This window comes from Aquila chrysaetos, chromosome Z (genome assembly GCF_900496995.4).
Source record: "Aquila chrysaetos chrysaetos chromosome Z, bAquChr1.4, whole genome shotgun sequence".
NCBI lineage: Eukaryota > Metazoa > Chordata > Aves > Accipitriformes > Accipitridae > Aquila > Aquila chrysaetos.
In genome coordinates this window covers 27,739,320-27,766,672 of record NC_044030.1, presented here as the reverse complement: position 1 = coordinate 27,766,672, position 27,353 = coordinate 27,739,320, and the positions used below count along the sequence as shown (strand labels likewise).

The window sequence follows — 27,353 nt, the reverse complement described above, 5'->3', positions numbered from 1 at the left end:
TTGGGTAAAAAATGTATGAGAGTGATAAAGCTCAGGCTTCAGGGTGTTAGTCAACCAGTAAGAGTCTGCTGTTACAAATGAACTTCTGACTAAGCTAGTTACTCCATATTTGTCTGTTTATAATTCATGATTTTCCTTTGGGGCATTTGGTATCAGCTGCTCTTAATAACAGGAAACTGGACCAGATAAATTGTAATTCTGACTGGATATGGCTTTTTCTGTATGTAGTAACCTGAACAAGAAGAATTCTAGGCTTTTATTCAAAGAAACATGAGAACAAAAAAATAATGAAATTATTCATCACTTACAGGTTAGATGAGGAAAGTCCTTGTATATAATTTTCTTTTTAGCTTTTGTTGCAGTATAAAACTGTAGTAGCTGAGAAGCCCTGATTCAGCCAGCCTTTAATCCATCGTGATTTTGATTATAATGAACAGTTTTATTTTTGTGGGACTTTCTGAACCTTTACACGTGCCCATAAAATCTCTCTGTGGCATAAGAGTTAATTATTGCAAACACCTTTCATGAATCAAGCTTTCTTTTTTCCATGGCCTTGTGAGCTATTGAATGGTTTATATTGACTCTCCTTGGTGAAGTTCAGGTGCTGATGGGATTGTTTACTGTAGGATTGTACTGTACATTTGAGAAAGCTAGCAGGAAAATGTCACTGAGTGTCTTTCTGAAATGTCAGTTGTCCTGAAGAATAATTTTGTTTTACAGAAATGGAACATCGGTCAGTTAAAAAGGCTGGTATTGAGGTACAGGATATAAAAGGTTAGTCTGTTTCATAATGGAAATGAAGGAACCAGTATTTTCACACAGACTAGGACTGCTTCTGCCAAGTTCAAGGGGAAAATGCTAACTAGTTTGACTGTTTTATTTTTCACCATCATTTCACACACATAAAATGAGCGGGCACAGGAAGCACTAGAAAGCAGCTTGTAACAGTGTTACCTGGTAGACGCTATTTTACAGCCAATCTAAACATTTCATTTTCAGTGATGACAAGTGCTTCACAGACACTAAGATAAAAATTTAACCAGTGGATTAGTTCCGTACCACCATCTGGTATGGTCCAGATTGGTATCTGTGTCAGCTCCCTTAGATGCAGAAATAGCTCTAAAATGCAACTGTGATAGTTACTCCCCAGTATCCTTCCCCCTGCTCCACAACGCTCAACCACCAAAAAAGGGTTATTTGAAATGGCAATTGGTGTATCTTTCTGCATAGTCTTTCAGTACGCAGCCTTGCCAGTCACACCATGTGGAAAAAATATCATTTTTTTGATTTAGATTTATTTCCCTAGATTTACTACTTCCTTTTTTTATCTGTGTGAAAATGAAAAACAGACCAAAAAAAAAGAAAATAAAAACTTGTAGAAACTTAATATAAAGAAATACATGTAGAGGAGATTGAAAGAGGTAAAATAGCAGTTCAGGAAGATGGAAAGTAATTTTAACCATTTGTATTCTGTTGTGTAGGTCTTTTATGTTGAAAAGGAAAAGCTTATTTCCCTTTCAGAAAAACAGTACCAGGCTATGGAGAAGCCTTTATAAAATGTTCAAATGTTCTTAACTTTTTTTGGTTGAATTGGGTTTTTTTGGTTGAATTCAGAGCTTGTGTGGTTTGCTTTAGCCATATATATGCAGACAGAGGAAAATACCAAAAGATCCCAACTGCCAATTGCAAGCATTAGAATAAAGTAGAATAAAGGAGGCTGACATTATAAAGCAATGAAATTCTTATTGCCAAAACTGTTCTCCTTCTGTTTTATCTCTGTTGGTACATCAGCCCTCCTGAAGCACTCAAAAGGGAAGTGTTGAAATTACAGCATCCACAGTACAACAAATCTAGGAATATATTAATGCATTTTGGCTTTCTTTAAAAAGATAGCATAGTAGTTCACACTTCTAATGTTACAGAGAAAAATGCAATAGTATCACCAGGGTAAGAAACAGTTTCTGAGTAACAATCTCTAAAACTGCTTAGGGTACATAGACTGAAATTAATATCTTTCAACTCCACTTGAAGAAAACAGATAGCTATCCTCTGCTTAATAAATGGGCAGGAGTGGCCTGCACTTTCACAGTCTCCTGGTGACAGTCTGTTACTACTGTTTGCACTGCTGTGAAGTGGGGGGAAAATACATGAAGAACTGTAGCTTTGCCCAGAGGTGGGCAAGATGGTGGAGGAAAATTGCTCTTGGCTGTAACTACTACTTGAACAGACAGCATGTTATCATTGTATCATTGTATTAGTGATAACAATGATATCGTTATCATTGTATTAGTGTTAAGTGTAAACTGAAGCATTTGCTATTTTTTCAGAATAGACCATCATTTTAAGTTTGATACAGAATCAAAACAGAGTTGATTCAGAGTGTTTCTGATGCAGCTACTTCTTAAGACATGCAGTTAAGTCAGACTTTAAAATGTATAGCTAGACGGTTTTACTCATTAAAAGTTAGCATAAAGCATGTGATCCTTTACACACACACAAAACATCATAGAGAAATTTACTGAAATGTTTTTTTTCCTTGTAGGTGGAGAGGTAACAAATTGGTCAAGGAATGATTGGATGCTTTCAAAGGCTCTCCAAATTTACAAAGCCAAAGTTCTGTCATGGGGTGTAGCAGTTCTGAAAATTTAACCCTTTGTCACAAGTTTATTAAAAAGAACTTTAAATGCTTTCCTTTTTTGCTTATGATAATACAGCATATACTGGATTTCTGTATTTCTTGTGGAAAAGTTATTATCAAAAGGAGATATTTCATTGCTAGTACATCACACATCTATTTGCAAAAATAGATCTTTGGGGGATTTTCCTATATTTTAAATGATAGATACTTTTTAAGAGAAAACTCTCCCTGACACCTTTCTTTTCCTGATTCAAGAAAAGGGGAGGGCATCTTTGCTAGTGAGTGATACCATTCAGACTCTCTCTGCCTTACATTTGGGATAACATCAGCAAGAGCTAAAAACGTCTTCATAAGTGTTTGTCGTTTGTTTCCTTGTTACTCAGCACTTAAGGTATTCTAGCTTGTTCTTTTCTTTAACGCCTTGTTCTGTCTTTCTTGATGCATATGGATTACATACTGTAATTGTCTTCTTTTTAAAGAATCAGAAACAATTGTAGAAGCCAGACTGAAAAACACCCCAGAATCAACAGACCATCTAAAGAAGCAAGAAAAGCAACATTTGGTCCAACAGGCCAGCACTGGAGTTTCCTTTGTTCTTATTACAACTCTTCTAATTATTCCTGTTGTTGTCCTGCTGGCAATTTTACTATTTATTCGGTGGAGGAAGACAACTGTCTATGGAGGTAACCATGAGTAACTCTAGAGAACAGGCTTTTATTATTCCAGTTCAAAACATCACTGAACACTGAGGGACAAGGGTATGAAAAGAGAAGCGTACTGTCCCTTTACCCTTCTGAACAGTTACTGTGACGCTGCATGCAAACTAAGAATTGGCATGCACACAGCAACTGCACCCCTCTGTGCCTTTAATATTATATGTCAAGCCACAACCTTTTCACAACATGTATCTAAAACTTTAATTGGTGTCAAGCCAAAAATTGGTATCTCAGAAACAACTAGAATATATTCATGTTATTGTCTAGACTACATAAATTTTAATACTCTGAGCACAGTTTGATTTTCAGTTTGAGATCTTTAAATTGTTGAGAACAAGACTATGGATATTATAAAGGTATAAGCAAAATGCAAGCTGATAACATTTACAAGAGATTACATATTATTGTTCTCTACTACCTTGTGCATTTTGTGAGTCAGACATGAAATGCACCTTCCGTAATGCACCTTCATCCATTGCTGTGAGAGCTGTAATTGGTACTTACAAGGCTATGTAAATTTGTTCTTAATTTGTATTATGTAATAACAATATTTTTGAGAAACTCATAGACTGCAGTGGGAGTTTTATCATTACACTTGTTATTTTGTATCACATAAATTATTTTATCAAGATATTCCCATCAAGAGAAGAAAATGTACATGGAGTAGACAAATAACACAGTTCTGCCACTGGCCAGGACATGCTATGACAGAGTAGGTAATTCAGTGATATAATATTGCTCTGCGACTGAATTGGATGTATTTTATTTGAAGATTTCAGTGTGCAGCTTCCTGACTCTGTGTTCAAACATGTTTAGCACATCAAATGTGCTAACAGTCTAGACTACTGCAGTACTGCCCTTAATGGATAGCATCTATAATAGCATCTTTGCATTCCATTTGGATTCAAGCAGTGCTTGAATTTACTGTGTCAAAGAGCGTGATACAGTTACATTGGTAAAAGTAAACTTCTTGCACAGATTTATGGAAATTGAGTAATACATAGGAAAAGACAGTTTGGTCATGGCATTTAATTTTCCTTCAGATGAAGGATGGAAAGAATTGCCAGGGAGAAGGATATAGTTTGTGAGGGGGGAGAGAAAGTTCCACCAAAATACCTGAAGAAATTCACAGATCACTGTCTTCCAGAAAGCCAGTCTTCTCTATAGGGAAACTATACCATTTCAAAAGTCAAGCTGTATTTTGCAGTGTGCTGGAATGTAGTTGTGCAAGTTATAAATGACAAGGTTCTTGTCCTTCCTGTAAACTCTTCACAGTAACATAAGTGAACAGTCGAGGGAATGAAGTTCTCAGAAATAACTAATATGCAAATCTCCTTAATGGCTGAATTGGCATAAACTGAACATCCATGGTATGATAATTTAGTTAGGATTTATAATTTCACCCTTAATCAAGAAGCTGGAAAGTATCAGTTTTGCTTCTTAAAGCTGCTGATCAATTTGTTGAATGTCTGTGGTTTGTATCAAAATACAGATAATTATTTAATCATAGATTACAGTTTTTTTAGCTTATTTTTGAAATCTACCTTATTTTTCAGCTGATGGGGAACATAAACTTGATTCAAGTTCAGGCAGAATTTTAGGCAAACTTAGAGGTAAGTCTAAGTCATTGAGGAACTTTTAAGAATGCAGTAACTGGACTTCTTTTTTCTCTATTCAGTTGTAGTTGAGTAACAGATTTGATGGAACTTTCTCAGAGGAAGAATTGGGGGCAAACCTCAGGTGTTTTGTGGAAATGTCTTTTATGACACCTTTCATCTGTCATTATCTGCCTGCTGAAGAGGATATGTCACTACCGGTGGGAGAGCAGTAGCTGTTATCTGTGTTATCTGTGGATCTGGTGAATGAAATGAAGCACTTTGGGATTAAGGGCAAATTGGTGGGAACACAAATAGCCTGCATAAAGACTTGATGAAACAATGGATACTGAAAAAAATAGTTTGAAACTTCAAAGATTAATTTCCTTCCTGTTTCATAATCTATATACTTAGCTTTTGTGGCTCATGTACTGATCTTTAAGAACAGTTTCTGGAAGGACACTTAAAATAATCTCCACTATACTGTTGAATGAGTGGATAGATTTTTATTCCTCCTGTACAGTAAAGCAAACTTTATGACAAGCCTTTCCTTTCCCCAGGGAAAGGCGGTGGTGGCCTTAACCTTGGGAACTTCTTTGCAAGTCACAAAGGCTACAGCCGAAAAGGGTTTGACCGGCTGAGCACTGAAGGAAGTGATCAAGAAAAAGATGAAGATGACGGCACAGATTCAGAGGAAGAGTGTTCAGCACCTCTGCCTCCTTCAGCACCTTCATCATCCTGAAACCAGCCTTTGAGTTCTCCATTATACGATTCAACCCAGAATGTCAGATTCCTTTTTCCTGAAGCACGTTTAAGATTTTGTGTATTTAATTGTAAACTGTACTAGTCTGTGTGGGGCTGTACACTGGTTCCTTTAATTTTTGTTTGGTTTTAGTTCTGGTTTTTAAGTGGAGGAGTGTATGGAAGTTCCATATCAGTGCCATTGTTTTTTATGTGAACATCTTAATAAAGCAAACAGTCTTCTAATTGCAGCACTGATTTAAAGCAGTAGTATTTTCTCATCTGAATTTGGGGATCTTGTAAATAAGTCTTACTATCTGCTTGATCAAAGTATTTTTCCCATAGCTATTCAGTTGCCAATTTCTGTTTTGTGCCTTTCCTCTTCAATGTCCTTAACCTGTTGCAGTACAAAGAAAATACAGTGCCACAAGAAAATGAAGCTGCTAAATCTTCTTCTATTTTTTTAAAATCACTAACATTATATTGCATTGAAGGAAAGAAAAAAGTCTCTATTTAATTTTTTTTCTTCTTCTAACTTGATGTGTTTCTGGGATGTCTTATTTTTAGATGGTATCACTGTTAGAACACTATTTTCAGAAGCTGAATGTAATTTGTGTAATAAAGTATTCGCAGAGCATTAGCTGTCGGAGTGTACTTTGGAGTTTTTGCGTACTTTTAAGTTTTTTGTATACAACTTTTGTAAGTTACACAGACCACTTAATACAGTAAAAATTTTAATGTCTTCTACCAGCAGAGAAAAAGTGCTATTTTGTATGGAAGCTGGAAAAATATTTTGCTATGTCACAAGGCTTTTTTTTAAAGACTAATAATTTACATACATGTACAAAGTCAAGCTTAAACATTTAAAGAGGAATTTTACTTGTATAATAAAACTGCAGGGTATTTACTTTAATAAAACATGGTCACAGCTAAGAGGAAACCTGTGTCTCAAATTAAATATGCAAATTAGTCAGGGTAGGCATCTATTTCTACCTGCTTTGTAGTACTATTTTCTTGTTTCTCCACATTTCCTTTTTCATTCATGCAACAGGAGTCCTCAATCTCATAATGTGCTCACTCATTGAACAGGAGACTTGCAGAAGACCTGCTAGATAATTATTCTGGTTTTATGAGTCATCTGAAGTGTGAATCACTGTGTGACATCATCATGATTTTTCAGCCCAATTTGAGGATCAGAGCATGATTAATCTCCTTTTAAAACCTGTATTACGAGAAGAGTGTACACAGCTGTAATTGCCTCAGGGTTTTATGAAACAGCTTTCATTATCGTCATTGCAGGTATTGTAATAAGCTATTGCTGGTGTTGAACTTGAAAAATAGGGTTTAGGTTTCTTCTGGCAGCAGGTTTTGCAAGGTGTTTTTTGAGGGAATAAGGGTAATGATAGCGGAGCAAAAGATATTATTTCCTCCCCAAGCAAGGTTTTATAAATCTCCTTTTTCCGGAACAAAAACTTAAAATCCTTGACAGGTGTTTTTTTTTCTCAAGTATAGCAAAATCTGCAGGACAGCTTTCTAAAATACTGGAGTACAGGCTCAGTTTCATGTGATATGTATTTAGTGCATATTCTAAGTTGATTCCTTTCCTGCTAATTCCTATTTTCCTAATGTTACAAGGAAAACAGCCTGTTTCTGTCTTGCTTTTGAAAGCAAGGCAGTGTTATTTTTCACTGTGGCCTTGATCCCCTTGTATATGAATAAAAACAAATAAGGTAGTTGGGAAGGATCTTCTAAAGCTGTCTGCAAAGATGACAAGTTACTAGTTTACAGGAAGTTTTCAATGTGAGCAATTAAACCTGTGGTGGCACTGCTAGCATAGGTGGTGTATATGCCATCAGTTCTAAAAGATCACAGGCTCTTCTCAAAAGCAATCAGTAAGGGTATATTTTTCTAACATTTGGATGGCTCACATAATGTCCATCTGATGTTGGGTGTTCTCTGCTTCCATGGTATTAGGTCGATGATGACATGCAGCTGCCTCCTTTCCTTTATTTGATCCTTATCTCCAATTTAAAAAAATGCTTTGTTGAGGGGGGAGTAGCCGAACACAGTTTAACTGCAAGTACAAGCTAAAACAGATTAATTAAGCGTTAGTCATAATCTCTGCTCTCTGGAATTCAGAGGTTGGTCTCTACAATAATCCTGGGCTGCATAAAGAGAAGCAGGTCGAGGGAGGTCATTCTCCCCCTTTTCTCCATTCTCATGAGACCCCACCTGGAGTACCACATTCAGCTCTGGTGCCCCCAACATAAGAAAGACACAGACCTGCTGGAGGGGGTCCAGAGGAGGGCTACAAAGATGATCAGGGGGCTGGAGCACCTCCCCTGTGAGGGTAGGCTGAGAGAGTTGGGGTTGTTCAGCCTGGAGATGAGAAGGGTCTGGGGAGATGTAATTGCAGCCTTTGCGTACTTAAAGTGGACTTATAAAAAGGATGAGACTTTTTTACCGAGGCCTGTAGGGACAGGACAAGGGGCAATGGTTTTGAACTAAAAGAGGGTAGATTTAGATTGGATATTAGGAAGAAATCTTTTACCTTGAGGGTGGTAAGACACTGGAACATGTTGCCCAGAGATGCTGTGGATGCCCCCTCCCTGGAAGTGTTCAAGGCCAGCTTGCCTGGGACTTTGAGCAACCTGGTCTAGTGGAAGGTGTCCCTGCCCATGGCAGGGGGGCTGGAACTAGATGGTCTTTAAGGTCCCTTCCAACCCAAACCATTCTATGATTTTATGATAACTGCATTGGCAGGCAACCAACTACTTTCCAGCAGCAAGCAAACTTCAGCACCTGAAGTTGCATGCTCTAATTTCATACATGTACAATAGCAGAAAATCTGAACCTGCTTGAAGGCACTGAATGTTCTTATCTCATATTAAGGCTGCATATTATGAAAACAATGTACCAGAGACTTAATACTGCAATAGAAAATCCATGTAAAAAGGAAGACACAAACTTTCTGTAATCATAGCTCTCATTTTAATAAGCCAGCAAACCATCTTTCATCCTAGCAGGTTCCACGTGCTAATATTGTTATTTATGTACTAAATGTTGAACACTGGTTTTTCAGTCTTGGCTAGTGGATTTGGAGTGCATGTGTTTAATTTAGTTTCAGCAATTGTCCCTGTTAAGACTATGCTTTTTAATGAATAACATGTAATTGCATGCTTTGAGACTTCAAAGACGTGACACTAACATCTGTGAATTGCTGATTAATCTTTTCTTAAGCCTTTTTAAGATGGAAGAATCTCGGCTATTGTAGGGGCTGGGTATTGCCATTAAAATTAGGCTGATGAAGTAGCAAAGCACCTTTCCCTGTGGTAGTACTGTATCAAGCATCTCCCTGTTTTGAATAGTCTGACATACTGGAAGTCATTCAGAGTGATGGGAAGGAGGCTGCGATCCACTGGCAAGCAATGTTGGGTGACTTCCAGTAGCTCACTGTGAACCAGCTGTAAGTGAGGGCAGACTGGAGCAACTGCAGGCTGCCATGAGGAGGATACACTAAACTGTAATGTGCAGGTTGTCACCCAAGTCACCTGAAGGTGTCCCAATTAAATGAAACTACCACCCCAACATCACCAAGCAGGTGTCCTCACCACAAGTATCATTAGGTGTAAATTGATTTCTTGGGAGGCATCTTGATGAAATAGAGTTTTCTGATAAAGCAGTACACTGTAGTAGTTAATGAGGATTTATAGATCAATGCACTGAATTGCAACAGCTTCTTGCTTGCCAAAGCCAGATTTATTTATGTTTTATCAGAAATTTTAGGTCAGTAATGTCTGTCATGCTACAGAGGATTAGGATTAAGTGTGTGTCATGGTACAGAGAAGGGACTTCTATCTTGCCATTCAAACACACTTTTGGGAACTTGTTTGAAAGACTACATATGCATTAGCAATACAAGTTGTGGGGAGCAGATCACTGCTGAGCAATGCGAAAGCAACTTTATTATTTAATTACACATTAGGACATACTTTTAAATCTGTAAGACTGTGTTATGATACAGTGCACAGTTTGTGTGGATTCATGTGCTACAAAAAAAAAAAAAAAAAAAAAAAAAAGAAAGAACCAAATGTCCAGGTCAATTAAAATTAAGAGCTGAAATTAGGCCACAGTATTTTCTATGTAAAATAGATACTAGTAAATCCTAGAGTTTTAGCACGCTGATTTCCCTTTACGTGGTTTTTTTTTTTTAATTCTTAAATGTGAAAATATTTTTTCTCCGTTGTGAATTATCAAAATTTGTTAGCAAAATTTACACTATAACTGCTCTTCAAACTCCCCTCCAATACCTGTGAAAAATTTAGATTAATCTGTATAGCTAACCATTACTGGCAGAAGAAAAGAGGGAGCTAATGGTGTAGAGGAGGATTTTAAATTTCCGGTGGCAGCTACTTATCTAAGCAAAACCTGCAAACCTCTTGCCATTTCTGGACATGGTGGTTGGAAAACCTAAAGCAGCATCCATCTGGCTTTGCTAGACACATGTTTGCAGAGGTAGAAGGGAGGGGGAGTCAACTTGGAAGCTGCACTAGAATTTTCTAAATACTACAGGTCGTGAAGGCACATTTGCTGAACTGCTCCTTTCTTTAGCTCCTTTCCACTAATGTTTCTTATTAATTAGTCACATATGAAGCACAACATCCTGCAAATGAAGCTCTATATGATTTCATTGTACAACTTTTAAAAAAAGACACAGATGATGTAGAGGCTTTTTTTTTGTAGGAACTGTGCCAAAAGTACCATTTTAAAGATCCAGTGGAGCAATTTGTTTCTAGCAAATAGTCAGTGGTAACAGTTTAGCAAACTAGGGAAATTATTATTAATTACCAACTCCTTTTATTTTTCAAACTAAAATGTATGAGAAACCTAAATCTTCTACTCTCTTTTTAATTAGAATTTAAGACTATTTTCAGAATGGGTGTAAGGCAAGCCACATACCCAGCCGTAACAGGCTAAAGTTGGTGCTACTTACCATGTAGCTTTTAGGAGCAGAACCCTGCCCTGGCCACTGCATTTGTCAATGCTTTGATACCCTCCCCTCCATGTTTGTTACTGCTTTCTTCAGGCATGGTACATCCTAAAACTGCAGCTCAAGAGAAAATTACTTGCATTAAAAAAGACTGAATCCCACAATTCTGCCATGTTTCCTTGAGTTGGGTCCCAGATCACGCACTGTGCCACATGTAAGGAACTGGAGCGATAGCCTTTTTCCAGGCACTTGAGATCCTGCTCACAGCAACCAAGGTTTGACGAGTACTGGAAGCTGCCCAGTTCTTACAAAGCTGCAAAGCTGTACTGAATGCTTACCACAGCTGGCAGTTATGGTATAAACTACCTAACGCACAAGCAGATTATTTTTGTACTGTAACTAACTTACGTGAACGGTCAATCATGCAGGTCACATTGCTCTCAGAAGTATATTTATGCTTCCATAATTATCATCGGGTTACAGTTTTTGCTGTAACCAGATGACAAGTTTGCTGAGAATGTAGTTTGGGAAAGAAGGACTCAGAAACAAACCACTGGGCAGCAGTTTCTACAAGCACCGCGTATTCACGGTGCAGCAGTGGCAGAGTACGCACTAGGTGTGCGGGGCACACTCCTGCGGGGACAGGCTGCCAGCCCACGCCTCTATCAGCAGGGAGGCAGAGAACATCAGGGCTCAAGTGTACGTTCCAAAATAAATCCCTAACATCTGCAGAGTCAAACACACAGAAGTTAAGAACCTAAAAAATTCAGTTTGTCTGTATAATACCGTAACCATGCACTAAATCCTGTCCTGTTCCTATTCAGTCTGCTCTCCTTTTCCTAGGTCTTTGAGCTGTGGGAGTGATGGATGATGTCTCTGACTAGACAAACATTCAAAATCAGTCTGGTAGGGAACTCCATGTATTATTTACTGCATAACACTTAAAATTCTGCACAAAATATAGAAGTCATTTTCTTGTGGACTTTTCTATTGGGGCTTTCATCACTATGCCTGCCAGCTCAGTATGCCTGGGAACTGACATGGTGCTATTCACTTTCTACTGAAGGCGGAAGTGAGGCATGGAGAGCTGAAAGGCATCAATTGTCATAAAACATCAACTAACTTTAAGTGCTGAATTTGTGAAATCTGATTTATTCCCTTTTAGCCCACTTACTTAGGTATCACTTTATACACTCAAGGCACTCCTGCTTGACACCACCTGCAGCTTAGAATACCCCAGCTCTCCTGATGAAAGCTCCAAGATTCTTGTCAAGCACCTAGAAAAGGACAATGCCAGTAACAGCTGGTAAATTATGGAAAGTTGTACCCAAGTGACCTGTGGAGCATTGCACTAGCAATCTGTAGCAGGGCAGCACAGCCTGGCAGACTGGGAATGCTGCACTTCCTACAACCTGTCCTGTTTGTTAGCATACCTATTCCTGCTATCAGTGCAGCAAGGTTCCCGCAGATGCTTTCATCACCGTAACACTTTGCATAGTGCCAGGGTAAGATGGACTGTACATGACTGCAGCCAGAAGCCCTGTGGGAAGATAAATGCATGAACCTATCCTCAGAGCCTGCAGCAATGCCTACTACAATGGGACAAACAAGTAAGTAGATCAAGCAACCTGAGTGCGCTTGCATTTGCAAATGTGGTCTGTGTCAAAGTAGAGAGGAGTAAAGGAAAACTGACTGGGGAATGGTCTCTCAGGATTAATAGTTCCTGAATCAAGTGTTTTAGAAGTAACCAGACAGTAGCTTAATTTTATCTGGAAGAGCCCTCCTTTTCAAATTAAAGCTTTTTGTATGCTGCTTTTGATTCCAAATGTCTACATAGTTTGATTACCAAGATTTAAACAGTAGGCCAGCAGATCTTCTACTATGTGTAGAAGAGTGTAATACCATTTCCCGAAGTCACTGCTAAATCCTGTTCATTTGTGTCAAATTTAGCCTTCTAATTTAAAACAGTGTCTGGTCTTGGTGACTTCTAACATGGCATTTCCTTCTGTTGAATTCACAGGTGGGCAGCACACTCTGAGGCGAACAGATGATGACAGCTGCTGATGTGCCTTGATGAGTTTCCACCACTTGGTGAGACTCTAGAGCTCATGTTTTATTTTTAGCTAGTCCAGTAAGTTAACTGAAAGCATCCACTCCATTCCAAGCCCCCCAAAATATTCCACTACATAGTATTTTCAAAATAGGAAGGTTACTATGCAAAGATTTTGATGCTAGGTCATTAGAGTAATGATGTCTGCTGCAAAAGGCCATCGATATGGATGTTGCACTCAAGCAAATGAGTGAAGGACACTTATCTCATTCTCAAATATAGTATTTCAAGAAGATTTGTTAACTGTTTGCTGTGAAAAGCAAATCATGACTCACTGGTGCCTTCCAGCAGGGAATATTCAGTTCTAGGGAGAAGAAGGAAAAAATTTTAAAACGTCTGTAGCTGGAAAGCAAGAACACCTTAACACAGAATGGGCAAATGCTATACAAAAGTTCAGAAAGTATTTGAACAAGAGATGAAAGGGTTTTATTCCACAGTACAACACCCTGAGTGTTTGTACTGAGTCTTTTCACTAGCAGATATTTTTTATAGTGGTTTTCATCAAACTGTGAGCTGGTAGGTAGCACTACTAGGAAACCCAAAGGATAAATGTTCATAGTTCTGTGCTGGGAGGTATGAGGAAATTTGCACTTTTTCTTTCATGCTGTACTCCCTTCCGTTCCTCACCTCTAAACAATTTGCCAGGAGGGGGCACAAACACTATTAGAAAGAATTTCTAAGAATTCTGTTATGAAATAGTCTTTTACTATTGTCCTATCATACATCAAACCTGTGTGCCAGTGAAACAGAATACAGATGGACATTTGTGTATTTATCCAAGTTGGTTAAAATACAAAGCAAAGGTAGCAGGTCACAACTCACTGCGGTCACAAGCATACACTGAACAACGCTATCCTATGGCAAGGGTGCAAGCGGTTTCTCTGAGCTTACCCAAGCACAGCGTGCTGCTTCCAGTGTCTCAGGTTTCCTGTTTTTTTTTTTTTCTTCACAGTTTCCATTGATTGTTTTTCACATCATTAGTTTGAAACCCCTGTATTTTATTTCAATGAACCTCCAACATGCAGAGAAGGCCCCATTTAGGTGCAGTGAAGAGGCACTAATGCCTGCTTGTTAATACAGATCAAAATTACTAGGAAGCCTGAATGATCAGCATTACACAGTATGTTAAATGTTTCCTGGTTTTCCTATTCCTCTGTCACTGTAGGATTTCCTTTCTCTCCAATGTATTTGTTATAGCTACACAGCACTTGCATTGCCCCAGAGCTTCCCCAGAAAACAGCTCTGCTGTACTGTGCACAAATAAAGGGCTGATCAGATGAACTGGGAAAAAAAAAAAAAAAAGAAAAAAAAAAGAAAAAAAATTAAAAAAAAAAGAGGAACTGCTTTTCTTTTGCACCTAACAAAGCAGAAAGAAATTTTGCAGAGAGCTCCCTTATTCTCCGATTTTATCCCTGACACTAGTTTGGGGATTTTTTGCACACACTATATATATATAATTTCATGCGTGCACACACACCATCTATCTAATAACGTAACAAATACATCCTAGCAGAAGTTGTCACTTTAGTCAACAATCATAGTGAAAGAAACAAAGGTACATATGGAGTAGGAGGGGTTAGCTTAAAGAGCCTGACCCTCTGTTAAGGATTAACACAGGAACAATTCAGGCTGCCACATCGTTATCATGACATGAACCTCCAGTGCCCATGGCACACGGCACCCAAACAGATTATTGTCCTTAAACTACTATTCCAGGGAAAAAAATACAGTATGACCACAGTGCTCATTATTGGAGGAAAACAATTAAATCAAAGGCAGGCCACTGTTCACAATTACTATTTACATGTGGGTTTTTTTCTGCTGTAACTAGTTTAACAGGATTTCCTAGGTTGTTTTTTTTTAAACAAGACAAATGTGTTTCACCAAGCCCACTTTCTTTACTTCTTGACTGCACTAGACTGAGGACTGTAAAGGTCAGCTGTTCTAGGGGACAGCATGGCTTGGGGGGCAACAGCAGCTAACAGAAAAATGGGCTTCTCAGCTTGTGCATGTTTGTCAATGCCAATGCAAAGCTTGTTCATCTTCAAGTGTTCCATGGAGCTGGCATAGAGGAGGAAGGAGCCTGTTAAGCCAGCAGCCCCAACTGCCTCCCAGTACCCTCTTTCTGAACAGTCTCAGTGGAGGAAAAGTATATTTGTAGGACTGGACTTTCTGAAGACACAAAATAGTTTAAGTATTTTTCATTTGAATTTTAAGATAGGATCCTGTCATAGTGCTGAGCTTTTTTCTTACACAGCTGCAGCCCATGATATCAAAGACACACTGTACATTACATATGAATTTCTGTATGAGTTATGTACCTCATCGGCCTTGCGGACCACATCTTGTTACGTAAGATTAACTGAAAGAGCCAATAAATAGTACTTTCCTCCACCTGTGCTACAAGTCACACGACATTCAGAAGCAGAGATGAGAGGAAAAGCACACATTCAAGAGCAAGATAAGCAAATCTTCCACAATATCAGATAGAATGTCTAAATTCTTCTAAATTCAGTTTTCTGCTAGTTTTCTTCCTCTTCATGTCAGTCCCCTATAAAAAGAAGTGACTTGCACTCACCAGTTTTGCACATGAAATAATTCCTGTTTAGCTGACTCTGAAATATAGTCTTCTCAGCAGTAGAGTCCAGGCCAGTAACAACTTACTCAAGAAATTCAGAGAATAAGTAATACCAGTGCTTCATCTTTCCTAGACCACTGTCAATGGAAATCTCCAAACCTGTACTGGCTCTGGTAACCATATGAGAAGATTGTGAAGAAAGCACAAATGAATGCTGAAAGCTCTTAAGGTCTTGACACACCTGAGAAAATAAAATTGCTCACCCTAGCAGAGTTTTGATGAGCAGGTAGCAGCTGAAGGCCTCCTTGTTTCATGTGCAGAACATTACATGTACTTAGTTTTGGCAGCTTTACTGTTTTGTGAGATCTTAGAGCTGTGGGTTAGACTAGAAATTGAAAGCTGTAAAAGTCAGTTTGCAGCTTCTCAGAAAGAAAACTGGTTTATAACAGGAAAAGGAGGATGTGAGCTTCTCTACAGTGGAGGCAAAAAAACATCAAGTTGCCGGATTATATTCATCCCACAGTATCTCTGCACATTAGGAATGAGTCACCTAAGGATTAATGAAAAGGTCATTACAGTGAAATGATGCATTGTGTCCTGAGTGGATAACAGTAAGGTACAGCCACACTGCCATTCTAGTAACAAAATCTGAAATTCAAATGCATGATGAGAACATGTGCTTTTACTAGGTTGTGCCTGTACTTTTGGTCACTGAGTGAGTGCTTCTTAACGCCCACATAAATTAACCACTGGACACCTACAATGTTCTTAAAGTCATACAGTAGTAGAACATGTGCTTTTACTAGGTTGTGCCTATGTTTCTGGTAGCAGAGCAATTCCTTCTTAATGCTCATGTAAATTAACCAGTGGACACCTGCAGTACTTTTGTATTCATAAAGTAGTAAAGCGGATTTGGCTAAAGAATTTGGAGCTATTACATTTTTTTCAGTCTGCCACAGATGTTCCAAACTGTTTGGCAATGAAATGTGACAGAATATGCTTAAGTATCCTCTATCTTGGTCTGAAGTGTCCAACAAGGTGAAAGCCATTGCTCTGGCTTTGCAGTGTTTGATTGAATGCAACACTCTTCTGTCAGCTCAGACTGATGTTTACCATCTGTTGATTCTTGGTCTTTGCAGGCTGCAGGTGCCATTTGTACAGCAGACACAACATCTCTTGTGTAGGCATTTATTTCCTCTTCAGCAATAGAGTCTTGTTGGCTTGGATTCCAGGATCTTTCCGATAAGCCAATATAGTCATGGTCAACAACTACGGCACCTTGTAAAAAGTAATGGTTGCCTGTAAAAGAAAAGTAGCCGTTAAATCAGATCCTACAAGCCATACTTAAAATGTTAGCGAGGTGCTAACTTACTTTGCAAAACGATTTCCATAAGAGGACAAGAAGGTTTCAGTAACAGCAGCCTGATAAGGTGAATTTCCTAATTTCACTAAGCATCAAATATTTGGCTGCATCTCATTACAACCACGAAATAATGCTTGCAATGCTCCACATTAAGAGTTTCTCTTTGCTATGTCAATGACTATCTTGATGTCTGTCATAGTCACCTACTGAACTAATACCTTAAATGAATGGACACGCAGATTCTTCCATTTTGTGCACACACACAAAGAAACGTGGCTGCTCCAAGCTCTGCCGGGAAATCTTAATGCAACACAACAGGGTTTTTTAAGAAGTAAAAAAAGAACTACAACAGTTTTATGGAATTTAAAGACAATAATGGTGATTGCTACTGTATAGTACTATTGAGCTTTTCTTCTATCCAATACATGGTTACAGCGTTTGACTTTTCCAGATGAGTTCAAATAAAATTAAAACAGTCTGACCACACACATTAGAAGTGTAACTGTCAACATGGTGTTAATACTTCTGTTTTGGAAGATGAGGTTGGGGCCTATCTTCCTGCTTACATGAGGACCCTAGTGTGAAATTAAGTGTTCTGTTAAATCAGAAGCGCTCTTCAACAGATAATTATGTTTATATAGGGGGCTGCAAATTCCTTTGCGAGGTGTAAGTCCAAAGAGGGACCTTTGTGGGAGCTACTGTGGAGGTCAAACTGCACTTTTCTGGCCATGTTTCTCAACAGATGTGACCTAAATCTGCCTGTTTGCACTCCTGAATCATTTGAGCACTGGAATCAGAGGCATTCTCTTGAGTTTAATACTTAAACCAAACTACACTCAAACAAGGAAAACAAAACATTGCTTCAGATACATAAATGTATGTATCCATAAGGTGTCCTGGAACTTCCACCTGGCTGTAAAGACACCCCGGTAGCAAGCAACCCAGCTACACCCAGACTGCAAATCTGTGATGCCTGTACCAAGGGTTCTATCAATGCACTGACCCAGGATTTATCCTTAGACCAAGAGTGTTACAAAAGGTTATGAAAAAATACCTTGCTTCTGATCACCCATTCTTACCTACAAAAGATTTTTTTCCTCACGTAAAAAAAAGAGTGCTCAATTTCCAGGCTTTGCCTTCCTCTTTAAAGCTCCCAAACTCACACATCTAAAGTGTGATACACACAAGATACACTTCAGATTTTTGGAGCAAGGTAAGCAAAATGCTTAATAACACTTACAAAGTTGGTTGGCAAGGCTACAAATGTCCTCACAAAAGATGTACTTTTTCCACATTTATTTCAGAGAGAACGCTGCAAATGCTTTGTTCCCATCCAGGGTTATGCCACCAGTCTGGTGGGACAGCCACCAGACTTACACCACAGCAGTAGGAATAATAAAAAACTTGCAGATAAAAAAAGTCCACCCGTGCTAATAAAGAGAAGTCCTTTGTTACAAAGACACACATGTTTATGGATTAAAAAGGTGTCATTCACCATGTCATTCACTGCCCAGTTTCATCGCTCTTATCCAACAGAAAAAATACTCTTTCTTGATGGCTGTTAGGCTGTTTGATAAAGGCTGGCAATTATTTTGGCAAAGCCTGGTTTACCTCTCTATACAATATAAATATGTATGAATATCAGACTACAATTTTAAGATTTGTAAGTATTCATAATCCATTGAATTTTTTGCCTGTGCCAGACCACAAATCTTTAGTCACCTCCTGGGAAAGGGAAGAAACTATGCTTATGTACTGCTTCTGCAGTATTTAGTGGTAAACATATTAAGCTCTGATCCTACAAAGACAACTACATTTACCTACTTACGCCATGACACATTTTACCAAAGTCACATTTTACCAAATTTCTAGCAGTCCTACTGTAGAGCATGACAATTTTGTTTGCTCTGGTGAGAGAAACACATTTACTTCTTCAGTAGCACAATTTAAAATAAACTCTCCAGAAAATCAGTTCTCTGATGTAGTCCTTCTATTTTAAGGCTTTAGAGGACACTCTTGTTGTTAAAAAAAAAAAAAAAAAAAAAGTTTAACATGTACCATCTGCACTAGTCAGACTAAGCAAAAAAAAAAAAAAAAAATTCCATGATTCCATTGCACAAGCAAAATAAATGTGAATCCTGTCTACATCAAAACAGAAACAGCCTGACCGTACTTCTACCATGTTTTCACCAGCCAGCATGAACAGGGCCAAACCACAAATTAGAAGCAATTTAAATGGAAGCTATTTTTAAACAAACTTTAAACATGATTCATTAGCTCTGTTCCATGCTCTGCATAGGTCTGAAGCCACTCACACTCACTGTTTTCCTTACTGAAAACTGCAATTATTAAGTTATTACCCAGCGTTAGTTTAATTCATGCTGGTGAGTGAATGATACTTACCTAACACCAAGACATGACAGAAAAGTTTAAAAACCAAAATTTTTTATATATATAAAATACACACACACATACAAACCTTTTTCATTGGACCCTCTTACATATGGCTTGAGGTGAGACATCTTGATGGGTCTTTTCAGCCTGGATCCTGTGGCATCTCTTAATATTGCACAGCCGTTATCTGTGATATAATCTATAATACAAGGACCAACCCATTCTGACTGGAAACGACCATCTTTCCACCAGTTTTTTCTTTGCCTGAGGACTTCATGACCAACTTTAAGTCGAAGGGTATTTAATTGCTTTGGCTTCCTTTTGACAGTGATTTTGTTTCTGATTTTTTGTTCATCTGATGTGTTTTTCTCCACCTGTAGAAAGAGACATATGAATTACATTTTCTTTTTCCAAAAGTAATCATATATTTTCATAACACTGGTTAATAATGCAGAAACATAACATTAAGTATGTTTGGATGTGTGTAATTCACAATATGTAGGGCTGGAGAGTTCTTGAAGAAATTGATTTTATCTTTATAAATCAATAGTCCATAGGCAATGGTTTTCAGCTTCCACAGATATGCAGCCCTCTAAGTCAGATATGAATCTCTTAGCAATAGGTCTCTTAAGGTTATGCCCTCCAAATACATATGAGAATCATTACACTGGAATCTAGGGATCACAGGTGAGGGGGAAAAAAAAAAAAAAAACCAACAACCCCCAAAAACCCACATTGCTGTAAAAGATCAATTATACTTTATACTTCAAGCTTTTCTTTTTTTTTTTTTTATCTTCAGTCTTCTTACTAGTAAAATTTGAATATATGACTTTTACCTGGCAATCTGAGGTTTTCTCTTCTTCCAGTGCTTGACTGGCTTTTTTAGTCGCTTCAAATATTTTGGCAAACATACTGTATTCTCCTTCCACACATATATTCATTGGCTCAATAACATGTGGGTTACGATTAAACATTTGGAAATATGGGGTGTTTTGATCTGGCTCCTATTTAAATGGGGAGCAAAAAGCAAGCAAATTTAGCATACAGCTTTGCAGATATTTTGGGGGACTTCAATCAAAAGAGGAAGAACCTTCACATACCAAATTTGTCAAATTGAAAGTATAGGCAATAGCAGACAAATGTTCATCCCAATCATCTGGATGGTCAGTGCAGTATTTGTTAAGGAAAGCTTTGATTGTCTTGCATGTTGTTTCATTTACATCATCTGTCTGAGGATAAGACAATACAATTTGTTTCATTCCAAAGAGTGCAAACAGTTCTTCATTTATCTTCAAAAGAAAAAGAACACAATTACTGAAGGTTTCCCTCTTCTGTACCACAGTTCAAGTAAATAAACTCAGTTTTCCATCTCTTTTGTTGATACGATGGTGACTGAGCAAAAGTCTTACATACACATTTCCACCAAACAGTCCAGGGTTGAAAGTAAGAGCTAATGGAATCAGTACAGCTTAAAAGAGTCAGTAATTGATGCTTTCTAAACACATTTCTGCCACTAACTCAATGTGTCATTTCCTCCATATGATAGTCTCATGATTTCATCATCTCTGAGAGGACCAAAGTCAAAAGTTCTTCATAATCACTATAGGCTAATGTCAAAAATACCCTTAGCTATCTGCTATACTGGACAATATGGATGAATGAAATACAGCATGTTGGAGTGTGAAAGCTTGTGCCAGTTCAGTTGAGTGACAAAACCTGTGTTATGACTGCCAGGAAATCATTTTGCTGTGTTCTTTATCCAAAGAATAAAACCCCGGGAAACGTTGCACAATGTTACAATTGCAAATAATTGGTATGTCATTTTCTGTAGGTGCTAACTTCTTTTTACCAGCCATGTAAATACTTACCTGATAAACAAGCTCCTTCCCTTGATCAATAGGCATTTTTTGAGGTGGCCCATATAAGAAAAACACATTTATGATTGCCTTAGCAATTTCAGCTGCTGAAGTGTCATGCAGGGGCAGGATAACAGTCCATCTTGTAAACAAATCTGTCATAATTGTGATGTACTTGTGACTTCTGTTGGTAACATTAAAAGGTCCCATTAGGTCTATAGTGACTGCTGTCCATGGGTCCTCTGCTTTGATAGGGTGTGTTTTGGGTGCTGTGGTGATTGTGTTCTTTGCTACTTGGCAATGCTGGCAAGCATACACCTAGTGCAAAAATCAGGGAAGATGCCATCAGTAAAAAGCAATGGTGAAGGTTTAAGACAATCAGCAGGATCATATATCTCTACTATTCCTCTATAAGTTAGGTCAGATCAAGCAGTGTGAAACAAATTCATTTTATCATCTTTCTTATAATTTTTTACCCTTAGATTTTTCAGTCCCAGCATAAAACCAGAACAAAACCAAACACAGTGAAGGCTGGGAGAAGGACATTTGCAGGAATTCATAGCTGAACTCTCCCCATCCTGGAAGCACTGTGCTCTTTCAAATCCACAGTATAAATTTTAATATCCGTTACCATCTGTAAATACTGAAAGAAGTATGAAGCAGCTGGGATTGAAAGAAAGTCCAGTCATTCCCCTTTTGGTTCTACTGTGTATGCTGTGGCACAAAAACATTGGCAGTATACATAATCTTCCATGCCTAACATGGATCAGCTTTATCTACAGAACAGAGCCCCTTTGTCCAAGTCTGAATTGAAAGCAAAGACTCATTTTCAGTTCATGTTACAGTTGCACATGAACCCAACGTATTCAGGTGATGCAGCAAGCTGATAGCAACAGTTTGGCCGTAAAGGACATTTACATACAGTTTCCTCCAGGATCGCATTCTGCCTAGGGATCATGTTCATTTATCTCTGGGTGAAGGAGAAGAAACTTTCCCAAGCTGTGATTTGTTTAACTATTTGCTGAACACACCTAATTGTAAGGCAGAGGTACCATTTTCATATTCTTAGCTGCCAGCAGCCACTCTGGTCACATATCCTTGGGATGGTACACTGCATCCTAACAAAGATATCTAAGACTCCTTGTAAAAGAAATCCCTTTCAAAGACCAGATGTGCCCTGCATACTTAAAGGCAGCATGGCTCCCCACCACTGGGTAACATACAGCAATATGCAAGCCACATGGTCAGTACTAAAAGAAAAAAGAAGGAAACACTATGCTTTGCCAAGAAGACCTTTACAGTTTGATTGTAAGCTTACGTTTCCTCATCATGAAGCACTACGGGTGCTTGCTGTATCAAAGTCATATGATTACAAAACGTTTGTAACAGACTACATTAAAAAAACATCCTGCAGCTATGAGACCATACCCACTGTTTGACATCATTTGTTACAGAGGTCCAGTAGTAATTAGATTCCACTAAAGTCAGCGTCCTTGATATGCCATGATGAGTACCAGCAGCATTTTTGTGGCATTTCTCAAGCACCTTTTTCTTCTCTTCATCTGAAACAATTACCAGGCGCATTTGTTTTCTGTCTTTTCCAACATAGAACAATTTATTTTCTGAAAGAAGAAAAGTACCAGCAAATTATATGCAAGTGTTTTGTCTTTTGTTTAGTTTACTGAACTACTGGGCATGATTTGGTACAGAATTTATTAAATCAATTTCAAATCACTTGTGTAAATGTAGCTTTTTGTTTACAAATACGTTAATTATTTCCTCCAAAGAGCCAATTGTTCACCTCTGACTATTTCTTAATCTGGACATGAGGCCTTACAAGGGCAAGTCAGAATGCAAACAATGTTCCCACAGGAAGCCTGACTGAAACACAACCTAATGCCAGGGGTGGGAAGGGGAGGTGGGATGAGTTATTAGACTTACTGTCTGCCTGCCAGCAACCTGACATTGCAATTTGCAGCTTTAACTCCTCCCTGCCTCCACTCTACATAGACTTGGCAGGTTTGATGGGATTAAGAGAGCACAGCACACTACAAAGGCTCATATACCTCCTCACAGGGATGCAATAAAGCTACGAAGGGCTGGGAGGCTCTGTGGGGACAGATGGTAAAGCCATCCTTGCACTTCTGCCCAGCCACACACAGCATTCTCCAGACGGGTCCAAGCATTCCTTGTCTACAGCTGCAGATCTGGATTTCCCTTGCTATAGTTCTTTGAATTATGGATTGCAATGGCTATGCATTTCTGCAGTATCTAGAACAAGGTTTGGCTTTGAGATAGATATATAAATCCCTCCTGGAAAGGACTAAAACAGATTGAGTTTGCATTTCTGTAAACATCCTGTTATATATTAACAAGGGTTAAGCAGAGTGTTTGTTTCTTAGAGAATGTATATTAAAATCACAGTATGCTGTAGAGCAAGATCCCACTTTCTTTTATTTGCATCAGCAGATCTTCACCCAAAAATCTATTTTCAGAGCAGTTTCAGAGAATATTTTTACCTTTGAAAACAAATTTTTTCGCTGCTCTCCTGATTCCACTTCTTTCACTTGATAATGTTGTGGGATGATACTCCCCTGTTCGCTTGTAGTATGCAATCTGCTTCAGGTGGAGCTCACCATTTTTTCCACTACGGACCATTGCTAACCTGAACAAAATGCACAGTATTTGTTAGATGGAGTAACTGCCAGAGAAGCACATCTTCAGTTTTTACTGGTTTCTTCGTAGTTCAGAGGTATCCTGATAATGTAGCACCTCAGAGAATCTTACACCATCTACTGCACTGCTCTTTATAGCCCCATGCTATCAACTTAAGCAATAAGGAACACTGCTTGACACGCTAACTTTGTTCTATGCAAAGTTGTTTTTGTCAGCCTATATTTTAAAACTTTCAAGCAGTGGGGACTTCCACTATATTCATTGGACAGGGGGTAAAAAAGAGACCAGAGAGAAAGAAATTGCTCTTCTCATTATTAAACATTTGGATAGCTCTCAAATGCAGCTGTGCTAGACATCAGATGTGTCCAAAGAGCCACCCTAGATGGAAAAAAAACCCACAGACAAATAGGAAAAAACAACTCCTCAGACAGAAACTGACAGAAATTTATTTTGTTCATTAATTCATCTGACAATTAGATTCTGAAGTCCCAAACCAGACTCCACATGTAAGGTAGCAATTCATTCCCTGACACAGGCTGACTTCTCTGTTCACATTAATAAACTAAAATATCATTAGTAAAATGCTTCATTGGTACAGGAAAAGTTTGGGTCTAGCAAAAATAGCATCAAAATAATTAGCAATTAATGACAAGCAGAAATATTCACAGGCAGAAATAATATTCATGCAGGATCTATGTGATTGCAGTGATTATTTTTTTTTCCAGATCTGTTCCAGCAGCAATGAAGATGTAGCTGGAACAGCAGTTTGATCCTGCTCTAATTGATGTCTACAAGGGCAGGATCGGGCTTGGGGTTTGCCATGTCATAATTTTTTAATGAATGCTGGTTATCCACATCATTAAGCAAATTTCTTCCTTATCCTGCCAGTGTCCAAAGACTAGACAATGTGACAACACATAGCCTTCTAAATAGAGTAATCAGTTTGTCTACCATATCTGCTAAGTGGCATGTAATTTTGGGGAAGTGACAGTATCCAGTCATTCTGGAATTCATGCTATCTCATTATACGGTGATGCTATTTGAAAGCCAAATGTGAGTCAGGATGTTTATTTTTCAATTTATAGATTCTCACCTACCTTTACTATACTGAGGGTGGGAAGGAGGTAAAGAGCGATTATGCCTGCTTCTTTCACCCCATTGCTCCCAGAAAATAAAATGCTGTACGTTATTTATAGAATATCATATTCTACATATACAGCTGGGCTAAAAATTGCTGTGTTATCAATGTCAAATGCATGCCAGGAAATTCACATTCAAATAGTGACAAGACCTTTGCCCCACTGAATACTTAATTTTGCACAACCTAGAGCTGGCTTTCAAAAACAGCTAAGTCTCTTGCCATACGACATTATTGGTTTAAAGTAAAATTCTCATACCTGAGAGAACTAGTACAGATAAACTTTTCACCACTACAATCCTGTCTGCGAGGAAGGAGTGGAGCCAGAACAGAGTAGTGTTTCTAGTGATCTTGGCTGGCACAGCAGTTTCTTGTAAATTTACATCTGATAGCACAAGCCAAAGCACCCACTGAGTTGGTAAACTGAATAACTAACAGCAGAAAGGAAGGTGAGGCTATCACAATAAAAATTCATGTTTCTGTTTTAAAGACGTGAATTAACCAGCATTTCTGACAGTAAATAGAGTACTGGTGAAGGGCAATTAAAATATCCTATCTGCCAGGGGCATGCATTTAAGCTTCATTCAAGGCTCTTCTGAAGGCCAGTGCTGCAGTTACCCAAGCATGGCTGGAAGTCAAAACTAGCCAGGTACGATTTATCACTTAACCACTGGGATGACAGACCATTTTGGCTCAACACAGACTTTCACACTTGACAAGAAAAGACATTCCAGAACAATCTTTATTCTTCCAGCACTTTTTGCTCATGAAACTCTTGCCTGAAACAGTGAATATTCTTCATGTAGTACATGGTTATCAATTCTAACAAAATGAAGTTGCACAGCAGTAAGATATATCTGAGCAGGACCACAGCTTATACTTAGCTAAAGAGAAACTCTATCCTCATTCCTGCAATGGCAGTTTCTACTGCAAAGGTTTGGAAGAACCTACATAAGCCAATGAAGAAAGACTGCATTATGTAGTATCCATATACATTTAATATATTTAGTAGGATCCTGATCCAGCAAACTGTTAAGTGCTTCAACAGTTTGCTGGATTGCTGCCTAAGAGGACAACATTAAATGAGCCTCTTTCCTGGATATTTAGTTTCCTATGTTGCTACTCATAATATAGTTTGTTTGGCCTAATCTTTAAAAAAAAAAACCAACTGAAAATATCAAGTTATAAAATCTTCTGGTTTTATTATTTCAAATAAACCATATTACTCCAGATAATTCATATGCTGTCGCTATAAATACTCATAATGTATCTGGTAGTCTGTAAAAATCAAAGACTTTTACAATGACTAAACAATTCTTAATACTTTGAAGTTGGAAAAGAATACACTGCTTGACAGTCAAGGAAAGTATTTTGGCAAAGAGAATGAAACTTCCATATAACCAGGGCTCTTTTTGCTTTAGCGTCTTAGCCAAAGTAGTCATACCTGCTAACACTTACCTATCTTACTTTTTAATGCCCCCCCGATCACAATCCTAACTACAAAACTGGTTTTTTTAAGTGCAGCTTTTGATTACTTCCCCTACTTCTATCTGCAATTCCTACCAGAAAGAGGAGTTCCCCATGGCGCCCTGAATACACCTCTATGTTCTAACCGAAGTGCTTCCTGTAAATAAGACAGACACACTCGCCTATGTCCTTTTGCAAGCCTGAGCCATTTTCGACAGAGAGCCCTGCCATTTCAGAACACCCTCATTTCTTGGGTATCACCGCCTTCAAGCTTGACATCACCTAACAGGCTGTTGCCACCATGAGACCACACGCAGGCCTCGGTCTGGGTGGAAGCTGCACTGCAGATGACAACAGTGCTGCCTCAGAGGCACGGGCGAGTAAATTAAACCACTGCCCTAAGCCCCGACCGCCACCTCGCAAACACCCCTTCATCGTTTACTGCGACCACCACACGCGGACAGGCGAGGCGAGCAGGCCTGGCCCCCACAGAACAGGCAGAGGGCCGGGGCCAGCGGAGCCGCGCGGGCAGGTGCGTCAGCCGTACCTCCCAGAAACGTTTCCCCCGGGGAAGGAGTCCCGCCTGCCCTCAGCATCCTCCGGTCCGGCGGCCGTCCTGGTCCGGCCCCCCGCCAAGACTACGGCCCCCAGCATGCAACGGGCCGGCCCGGAGCGGCCGACCGCCGTACTCCTGCCCCACACGGCACGCTGGGAGCGGTAGTCCCGAGCCGCGGCCACGCGGTGCGACAAGCTTCACGCATGCGCCAAGAGACGTCGACGCGATCTTTCTCCTTCCCCCCCCCTCCCCGCCGCCGATCCCCACCCCCCTCCTCTCGGCTCCGCGGCGAGGTCGCTGGTACGTCGGGCGCCGCGGAAGAGCCGCCGAGCCCCCGGGCACGCACCTGATGCAGCAGAGGTACCGACACGGCCTGTCCCAGGGGCCGCAGCCCGCTGGCTCGATCTCTCCCCGGCCGGCTAACCACAACGGCGGCCCTTGCGCCCCGAGACTTATGTGGCGCTCCCGGAAGTGGTGGCAGGGAAGGAGGGGGCGGGCCGCCGCGGGGGGGGGCAGGGCGGGGCGGCCTGCGCGG

At 39.3% G+C, this 27,353-nt stretch overlaps 2 protein-coding genes across 15 annotated transcripts in view; one reads left to right on the top strand and one right to left on the bottom strand.

Annotated features, from left to right (window-relative positions):
- PAM (peptidylglycine alpha-amidating monooxygenase) overlaps nt 1-6,330 on the top strand; it is an 83,019-nt gene extending 76,689 nt beyond the window's left edge. For 4 of the 9 annotated variants that reach the window (XM_030003939.1, XM_030003938.1, XM_030003932.1 and 1 more), the window contains 4 exons: nt 721-774; nt 3,118-3,321; nt 4,911-4,967; nt 5,510-6,330. In XM_030003939.1, coding sequence (XP_029859799.1) covers nt 721-774; nt 3,118-3,321; nt 4,911-4,967; nt 5,510-5,691 — 497 coding nt within the window. In that variant the 3' untranslated portion in view covers nt 5,692-6,330. The remainder of the gene's footprint in view (nt 1-720; nt 775-3,117; nt 3,322-4,910; nt 4,968-5,509) is intronic. The other 5 variants (XM_030003940.1, XM_030003935.1, XM_030003934.1 and 2 more) reach the window with 3 other exon arrangements.
- A 3,100-nt stretch (nt 6,331-9,430) lies between these two features.
- Nucleotides 9,431-27,311, bottom strand: GIN1 (gypsy retrotransposon integrase 1). 6 transcript variants are annotated; one of them, XM_041120895.1, is made up of 9 exons: nt 26,810-26,943; nt 23,501-23,646; nt 22,410-22,603; nt 20,994-21,299; nt 20,226-20,414; nt 19,962-20,129; nt 19,211-19,499; nt 16,482-16,667; nt 9,431-13,094 (listed from the first exon to the last, which is right to left on the bottom strand). In XM_041120895.1, the coding sequence occupies exons 1-9, from the start codon at nt 26,914-26,916 to the stop codon at nt 13,030-13,032; spliced, it is 1,650 nt and encodes a 549-aa protein (XP_040976829.1). In that variant the 5' UTR covers nt 26,917-26,943; the 3' UTR covers nt 9,431-13,029. The 6 variants fall into 6 exon arrangements, 5 of the variants coding, with proteins under 5 accessions (XP_040976829.1, XP_029859785.1, XP_029859784.1 ...); XR_005931582.1 differs by having other exon boundaries at nt 13,024-13,094; nt 16,307-16,667; nt 26,810-26,941; XM_030003925.2 differs by lacking the exons at nt 9,431-13,094; nt 26,810-26,943 and adding an exon at nt 27,165-27,311 and having other exon boundaries at nt 13,483-16,667.
- Between the last annotated feature and the right edge of the window lie 42 nt (nt 27,312-27,353).

Coding starts and splice junctions, on each gene's coding strand:
- GIN1 (XM_030003922.2), bottom strand. CDS start 26,916: ATGCTGGGGGCCGTAGTCTTGGCGGGGGGCCGGACCAGGACGGCCGCC. Junction 19,500..19,961: donor AGAAAACCTCAGATTGCCAG/GTAAAAGTCATA, acceptor CTCTTTCTACAG/GTGGAGAAAAACACATCAGA. Junction 16,668..19,210: donor AAGAGGGTCCAATGAAAAAG/GTTTGTATGTGT, acceptor TTTCTTTTACAG/GCAACCATTACTTTTTACAA.